General features: G+C 33.3%; 2 protein-coding genes across 2 annotated transcripts in view; one reads left to right on the top strand and one right to left on the bottom strand.

Moving 5' to 3' along the window:
* LOC117109853 (complement C3-like) overlaps positions 1-5,807 on the bottom strand; it is a 29,028-nt gene extending 23,221 nt beyond the window's left edge. Inside the window, exons 1-5 of the mRNA XM_033252298.1 lie at positions 5,655-5,807; positions 5,089-5,258; positions 1,635-1,835; positions 794-846; positions 188-346 (exon numbers count right to left, since the gene is read on the bottom strand). Of these exons, the coding sequence (XP_033108189.1) occupies positions 188-346; positions 794-846; positions 1,635-1,835; positions 5,089-5,258; positions 5,655-5,722 (651 nt within the window). The 5' untranslated portion in view covers positions 5,723-5,807. The remainder of the gene's footprint in view (positions 1-187; positions 347-793; positions 847-1,634; positions 1,836-5,088; positions 5,259-5,654) is intronic.
* Positions 5,808-6,971: 1,164 nt separating this feature from the next.
* Positions 6,972-8,589, top strand: part of LOC117109852 (delta-aminolevulinic acid dehydratase-like) — a 17,953-nt gene continuing 16,335 nt past the window's right edge. Inside the window, exon 1 of the mRNA XM_033252297.1 lies at positions 6,972-6,996. Within this exon, the coding sequence (XP_033108188.1) occupies positions 6,972-6,996 (25 nt within the window). The remainder of the gene's footprint in view (positions 6,997-8,589) is intronic.

Below are 8,589 nucleotides of genomic sequence, written 5' to 3'. Positions count from 1 at the left end.
CCAGAGCTTCCTGACACTGCTTCATTGGCATTATCATCATTCTCGCCACCGTCACCATCGTCGTCGTAATCATCATCGTCATCAGTTTGACCGTTGTCGGAGTGCTGACTCTTGTCAATCAAAATTGCCCTGTTGGTTATTGTGAATGGCAAATGGGCCAATTCCTCCGTGGTTATACTGTACTTACCAAATAACCGTAGGAAACCTTTACTGTCCAGTTGCCAAATACTGGGAATTTGGGAAACTGGTACGGATAAGAGTAGAAGCCAGAACCTGTTTGCTCGGTTTGCAGATCATCAAGCTTTTCCACAATATTCCCGTTACCGTTAATAATTTCAAGACGGAACTAATCAGATAAATGAAGAATTTTAAACATCCACGGTTAATGATTATAGTATTTTTTTATTTTATTTATTTCTTCTTTACATTGGATGACCTGATCAGTTCAAAAGCATTGTTATCCTCCAGGTCCCAGCAACACATACAATAACATTAAATTAAATGACAAAATTTTGAATGTACAGTACATAGACAATCAATAAAGAGATATAGAAATTAAAAATTTAAAAGGTAAGGATATATTCATAATAATAATAATAATAATAATAATAATAATAATAATAATAATAATATCAATAAATAATTAGTGCTCATTACATACACAGGTCATTGGAACAGTTTATTAATACAACCACTGTTAATTGAGCAAGATGATGATGATAATGACGACAATGATGATGGTGATGATAATAATGATGATGATGACGACATAATGATAATAATCAGTGCTCACCTTGTCAGTGGATGGTAACATTTGCATATCCAAAGGAATGATTCGTATCATAACTGTTATGAACAACAAGATAAAATGATAAAGTTCCTTTAAACTGGTGAATGTGCAAGTTGTTCAATTGGTGCATTTTATAGGAAAGCAAATACAATAATGGATCCACCTGCAGTCTTCTAATAAGCAAAACAATTTATATTTAACATCGACAATACATTAAAAAAATATAAGTAATTCAATCAGCAATTAATAGTTAATTATATACTTATTAGTGGTGTCCTGCTACCTATTACCGAATCAATAGACATCAGTGAAAGCACTCACAGTACGATATATTCAGAGACACGTGCCAATCATTGTCAAATATAACCAGTGGCATATAAATAACTAAAATCCGATCCAATTTAACAGTAGGATAAGAAATTAATGATCGCTATGAAGATCATAAATTGTCTAACAAATTATAGAAAAATCGGAAATTTGGGATTACCTTATTTAGAAAAGACTAATTTCAAATAAATCCATATTTTAATGGTATTCTGGAGATGGCCACCTTTCAATCTCATAGTCATAAATTTAGCACTGGATTACTGCATGCATCTTAGACCAACAACAAATCGAAATTTTGAAGTTTACGCTTAGTTATAAGAGAATTACGGTATGTAACCATAAATATTCTGGCAGGTTCAAACAAATTAATTATAATATTTTAAGTTCCGTGCAGACTATCAAATTTTCTTTGACAAAAAATGGTCATAGTGTGATGTCATCATGACCATATTTAGGCATGGCATATGTTTTTGTCAAATAAAATTTGATAGTTTGGACAGGCCTTTGGATGAATTACCTTGCTGTTCAGGTGTATATAATGGTTTGTCCGTTTGTATAAATACATATCCTTGTCTGTATGTAATTAAGACTCGTTTTTCCTTTACAAAAGTGAGTGCTGGGGATTGAGACTTGGCCACTAAATACACAAACTTTAATTCTGAATTGGTTGGTACAATGTCATCTGGATTGATACGAAGTTTCACAATCTTTGGAGAATCTGAAATAAAAAAAAAGTATTAAACTAAAGTTTTATTTCGTAAAACTCAATACAGTACACGATAAAAAAATTAATAATAAAATAAACGAAAAAATTCAAAACTGTTTTTGATCATAATAGTGTAGTATACATTTTAATAACGTTTGTTATGAAAACAAACTAAAATTTGGCAACTTAATAGGAGCCCTCAATTTCCTAAACAGTTTTTACACCATGTCCACGGTGCCAGTATTGTACCTGCAACATAATTCTAAGACCGTATAAAACCATTATTATCCAAAAAGTCCTTAAACTATGGTTAATCAGGGAACAGTGGGTTAATATAGCTGTTAATGCTTATTAATAGGCTTACTGGTTTTCCAATTGATTTGCGATATGATTAATTGTTTAATTTAGCCATTTAATGAAATATGGTTTCCATTTGGTCTGGTATCTGTGTATCTCGAGTTACCCTCTTTACTCAACCACTTTTTACCAAAGTACTTCTGTGATATCTTCAAATCTTAATTCCTCTCTACACAATTATTGTACTCGAAGTAGAGATGATGTATACATCCCTAATCATAAAACACACTATTTTCAACATAATATTATTAGATTTACTGGCCCTAAACTATGGAATTCTCTACCTCCCCTGGTTGTCGATTCCATCAATAAAAACTCATTTCTATCCAGCTCAAGAAACACATTATTTCTAGTTTAATATAGTTAACTTGCTTATTATCCTTTTTCTTTCTTCACTAAATGATGTTCGGTGTCTTGGTGCAATTTTAACTGTTGCTTTTTTTTTGTGCGCGTGTCTTCTTTGTCCGGTTTTGTCCATGTCCTCCAAAGTTCCTTTCTGTTTGTTTTTCGTATCTCCCTCTTGTTTTCTCTTGTTTTTTTTTGTTTTTTTTTTGTTTTTTTGTTTCAGGCTGACTCGTCAAAAGATGATTTTTTCTTCCTGGGCCTGTACCTTTTTCCTTTTCTCATGAATTGAATTCTTAGACTTATTTCAGTTGTGTAGGGTTTACCGTACTTTCTTTTCATGTCACAATAATTCTATTGGTTTGTTTGAAATTTTCTTTTGGGTGTGTGAATACAAGCTTCTCGCCTATAACCTTTAACTGAAGTAACCTTTTGATCAATCAACAGTTCCTCTAAAGGTAGCTGTGTTTTTCCTACATGCTATTATATAGATGCCTAACTGAAGCACTGGAATAAATACTTGGATTTTTTTTTCTTTATGAAGTTGATGTTGTGATTACACTTTACAAATTTTGATTTTATGTTTATGATGTTACGATTTCAAAATACACTCTTAATTTTATTTTCATAACACAGTTGTTAAGTTAATTGAAAATTTCCGCTAAGCCCTAAATCTTTGATATTGTTCCCAAGGTTCCACAAAATGATGGCATAAACATACACATACACGTGATTTTTGGGACATATGGGTTTGTGGGACAACAGCGTAATCATGACCACTGAAATTGGTCAGTTTTTACATTTTATTTACACTGCAGTAAAGTCCATTCAATTCAATTCAATTTCAATTTCTCTTTATTTCAGGCAATGTCCATATCAAAACAAAAACAAAGCAAATGAGACTGAAATAGAGAAAAATGTATATGTATACATTGAGGCATTTGTCTCAGGCTTACATAAACTCGCAAATGCAACAAAACAAAAAATGGGCATGCATATTTCAATGGTTTCAATAATAATTATCTTTGTAATAAATAATTCCATTTTAATATCATCTTTGAATTTTCAATTTAAGATTATTAACAGTGGACTTTATCAGACTGTTTTGCGATAAATAAAGTCGGTACATAAATCCATGTACTGATTTTCTAATATATTCATAAAATGATGGGACACTACAAGAGACAAACATTTCTTTGGCACTACACGACCTTGATTTTCCTAGAAGTATTCTTAGTGCGTTGTTAGAGCAAACTCTAAAAGAATCTAAATTAATATACAGCAATGTGAAAACCAATTACTCGACGCTTTTGAAAGACTTTTTATATTATTTTAGTATACTATAATTAGTGAGGGCGCACTCCAACCCTAACCTTCATTATTAGACAAATTCAAGTTACAGCAGATAAAATTAGTCTACAATGTGTTAATAAGATATTTTTCAACCAAAAAGCAATATTTGATATCACATACTTTGTATATTAAGTTATTTCATGTTATTTTAACTTTCAACTGAAAGATTTTCCTCGATCGTCAATTACCAGAAGCGGAAGTAGTACAGTTTTCCATATTGATTTCCTAGTAAAGGGCTGTAAATAAGTGAAAACTGAATTGTTACAAGCTGTGTCTCTTTGAATGTTAAAGTTATTTGATCGTATAATACCGTATGAGCCAATAAACAAATCCCTGGTAGGTCGTGATTGAAGAACCAAAGGTTACAGTAGGTCACAGGATGTAGAAGTTGGCAAGCAAACAAACAGTGTAGGAGTTTCTGTTGAGAACCAAATCTATAAGTGAAGGCTCATGTGCTATAACATTTTCCTACATCTTTACTAGCATTTAATATTTAGTTCTTTTCTTTATTTTTGTTTATAGTATGAGTAAAAGTAGATCTACAGATTGCCAGACACGATGAAATATCTTAAATGGAAGACAAATTTTCTCTTCTGTGCACATGGTAAATGTAATTCATCTAACACGGACAGTATAGCAATAAAAAAAAATGCAATTCCTACACTTATATACAGATGGTTTCAATCTTAGCACATCTGTTCTTTGAATCATTTCGATAGTTTCAATGCTTACATTAAAGTTTTCAGGTTTATTTTGTAATACGGTATACTGTCTTACTTCCTTGTTGAGTTTTAAATGTATCTAATAAAAAGTGCCAAGAAGAGTAGAACTCATCTTTAATGTTCGTACTTCAAATTATAATTGGTTTCAGCTTTGGCAAAAAAGTTGGAATCTTCTCATAACCAAAATTTTTACTCAGACTCAGCAAGAGACTTTATGCATTACGGTAGGCCTAGCATTCTTGGCGCCTAGGACGAACGCTGTAGATCAAAGATCATCGAAATTCCTAAACTGCTTGCTGTCTCCTCGTTATAGAAAAAAACAAACATTAAAGCACTGACTTTGAATTAAGACCGTCGTGAAGAAAAGATTGTTGAAACTTCTTTTAGCCCCTAGCTGCTGAGAAAGGATTAACCTTTAAGTCTCTTAGTCTGAGTCAAAACGCTACTAAATAATATTTCACTTGATCAGATCTCCTTAAAACCAAACTTACCCGCGGTAACATCCACAGTAACTTCTGAAAAACGATTCTCTCGATTCGGGTAATTTTCTATATAAATCTGTACAGATACCGTGTCTTCAGCAGTGTTAAAGACGTTCACCAAGGCCGTTTCCTCGGTTCCAACACGCAAGACATCTGGGCTTGTAATTAGGTACGACGGTCTGGAAAAAAGTTTACAAATGAATAGAGATGTAATATAATTAAAGATAGAAATAAAAATATTACTGGCCTTATATATTTTATTATCGCTATTTGTGATCGGTGTTTGCTTTATCAGTAATGGGTACCGAAAAATTTCATTTATCAAGCCATAAGCTCGGCCCCTTTTTTTTTTAAAACTTGTTGGATCCTCCGGTCTGTTGGCAAATTATGTAAACCACCACTGACCAGAACTAAAATCTTCTTACAAGTATTATCTCAGATCACATCTGTAGATTTCAGTACCCTATAAACTATAGAAGTATAGGCCTATCTTTATGCACCATCTCTGTGAAAACATCACATTGTAAAATATTCAAGCAGAGATGATACTAGCTCTATCATAAAAAGTAACTTACGGATTCCCAAGACAGTTCTGTAAAAATGTCAAAAAACATAAGCTGAAGATTAAATCAGTTGCAAACATTTCTCCTGTGTCTTCTAATGTTCTTGTAGTGGACAGCGTACTATTCTACTACTGAAGGAAACACGGGCGGAGTAATTGTGACCTTATCTGAATTCAATATAAAACAGGAAAAGCAGAAGAGCCAATGAGAGCCGCGTATACTTCCGGGAATTAAGTAGTTCCCTACAGATGATCGACAACCTGCTGGCACGGAAAAAAGTTTGTTCATCCATCTAAACTTCCTCCATGGTTATATTACAGTATAGGGAACTATTAACGGAAGACGCCTCCTTACAGTACTTCGATAATTAATTATTATTAAACGGTTAACTGGAACAAAAACTACGGTAGTTAAAAAGCAGTAAGAAAATTTAAATCAAATTTCTAGTCTGAAAGTGCGATTTCCGGCAATCTAGAAGTGCCACAATCATATTTTTTTCTCAGGGTGGGGTTATTGTGGTCCAGGTCTAGACCCTTCATCTGTGAAAGTACCTCCCAGGGCCACCTCTACATCGGCTTCCAGGATCCGCCACTGAAGTGCACGAGCGGTGCAGGTTTAAAATTTCCAAATATGTCACATCTTTGAAATATCCGACGAAAATCACAATTAGCATAAACACTGAAATGATACACTATTACAGTATTAAGATTCAGTTTAGGTAAAATCGTGTTTTTTCTATCACTTGCTTGGTTCATCAGTTTTGAGGAACTTATTAGTATTCATGAGTTCTATCTTTTCCGTTAGTGTAGAAGCAGATTTAACCGCATAATCTTGAATTAAATACTAGGCTACAGAGAAAACAATGCCAAATGAAAGGGGTTCAATTCTCATTTTACGAGACACAGATGAAATAATTTTTTATGGTTGAACTTTTGTACTGTATAAATGCATTTTCGGTCCACAACAAGCTTTTAATGCTTCTTGAAAGTGTGTTCGTCACTTGTTCATTGAACCCGAAGTAAACCCGCATTGCTGGTTCGATTTCCCCAGAGATCTTTTTTCGTACAACTATAATAAGGAACTTTCGTTGATGTGTTTCATACGATTGATATATATATTTGAGCACTGATATATATTTGAGCACTGCATCATTATCTATTTGATTTATACATATTTAAAATCATCATATAAATCAAGATAGCCGGTAACATTGTTAAATTATATATAAATGATCAAAGAAAGTTAAATACAGTGTTCGAATAAAGGACATGATAATACATCGTGTAGCATAGCTGTCAAGGAATGTTGTCCTATAAATAGTGTAATAAAATGCCTCTGCTGACTGGATTCGAAGGTGCGACCTGCGAGGCTGAGTTTTTTTCTTTCTTTTTCAGATTCCCCTTCTGTTACGTTTCAATTTACATTATTCATTGCATTATTCCACTTGCTGTTTCTGTTTTTTCCCACGTCTTCAAATAATTTTGTGTATACAGTGTACAAGTATCTCTTTCGAGATCCAGCAAGCTGAAAATAATGCACACAGGAGGGCGTATCTTATAAATCTCTGGCAGTTAAAAGAACGAAAGGAACGTAGATTCTACCGGCGCTTGACTCACTATACCTTCGTGGTAAAGTGGTTATGACGGTTGCAATGTATGCGAAAGGTCCCGGGCTCGACTCCCGGTGAAGGTGAGTATTTTCTTTCTTTGTCAAATTCCACTTCTGTTACTATTCCACTTGCTTTTTCTTCCATGCCTTTAATTCACTGTTAATGTTTGTAGTCAAGCATTGTACTTTAAGACGTGGTTTAAATTAAAAACTATTAAATTAAACAAATGTTGAAGTTATATGGAAAAATACATAAATACGGTACATTGTAATTGTAATTATACTTATTTATAAATCACCATCATCGCCATTATCATATCATCATCATCAACGTCACTATCATCATCATTGTCCCTTTCCTAATTTATCAGAATCCTTAATAATGTTCTCTGGGTATAAGATAACATTTTAGAGTAAGTTATGGGGTACTCATTAAAAACTATAATATGGAGGGAAGAAGAGAAATTTATATATGTAGGCTAACAAGGCAACGATAAATGGAAGGACTACACAACAAAACTGCTACAGTACTTTCTACATATTTATCACAGACAGAATCAAAACCATGCAAGTGTCAATAGACTTTTATTTACACTATATTTCTGATGAACATAATTGATTTTGCCATTTTTACAGAATGATAAAAATGCCTATCAGTCGCTGGATGGCTGCATTCGACCATTGTTCGCTCAGTCAATGAACAAAATACGTTTAAAATCCTGATACTAAATCTATGCCCACAATGCATTGCAATATAATATAGTAATTTTTTCTGATATGCTGTTTGTTTCCAAGTATTAATAGTTCTGTTTTACCATATAGAGGAATTCTTGAGAATTGTCTTATAGATTACGGTTGTACTGTTTACATAAATTGCATAAACTTTATAATGCTAGAATCAGTCTTCCTAGCACCCTCGCGAGAGTAGCTAGCTCAGTCAGCTTAAGTGGTGGTATAGCCACTGGGTGTATGTTGAACCGTGGATATCTCTTGGTCCCTGGTTCAATTCTCTTCGCTGGTCTCCTTGTGTTTCAGCTGGAGAATTGAAATGCAAGTTTCGGATGAGACGTTTAAGCCATTGGTCCTGTGTGCAAAATGGCCCATGTGCACTTTAGAGAACACAGTACACTCATTTTTTGGAAAAGAACAGGCCCACTGGAAAGTCTCGGACTTTTGTGGGTTATCCTTGGTTTTTATCACATCAAAGAAATTCAATCCAATCCAATCAATTCATAATGAAATTCTATCATGATAATTTGTCATGAATGTAAGAAGAATATTTTGTTATTTTGTTTAAAATTTTGTTCATGTCTTAAAACAATTCCATTTTATATACACC

The sequence above is a fragment of the Anneissia japonica genome, unplaced genomic scaffold (genome assembly GCF_011630105.1).
Source record: "Anneissia japonica isolate Jap-2015-1 unplaced genomic scaffold, ASM1163010v1 scaffold585_len4108843_cov191, whole genome shotgun sequence".
Classification (NCBI taxonomy): domain Eukaryota; kingdom Metazoa; phylum Echinodermata; class Crinoidea; order Comatulida; family Comatulidae; genus Anneissia; species Anneissia japonica.
The sequence above is the reverse complement of the archived record's forward strand: the minus strand, read 5'-3'. Positions and strand labels throughout refer to the sequence as shown.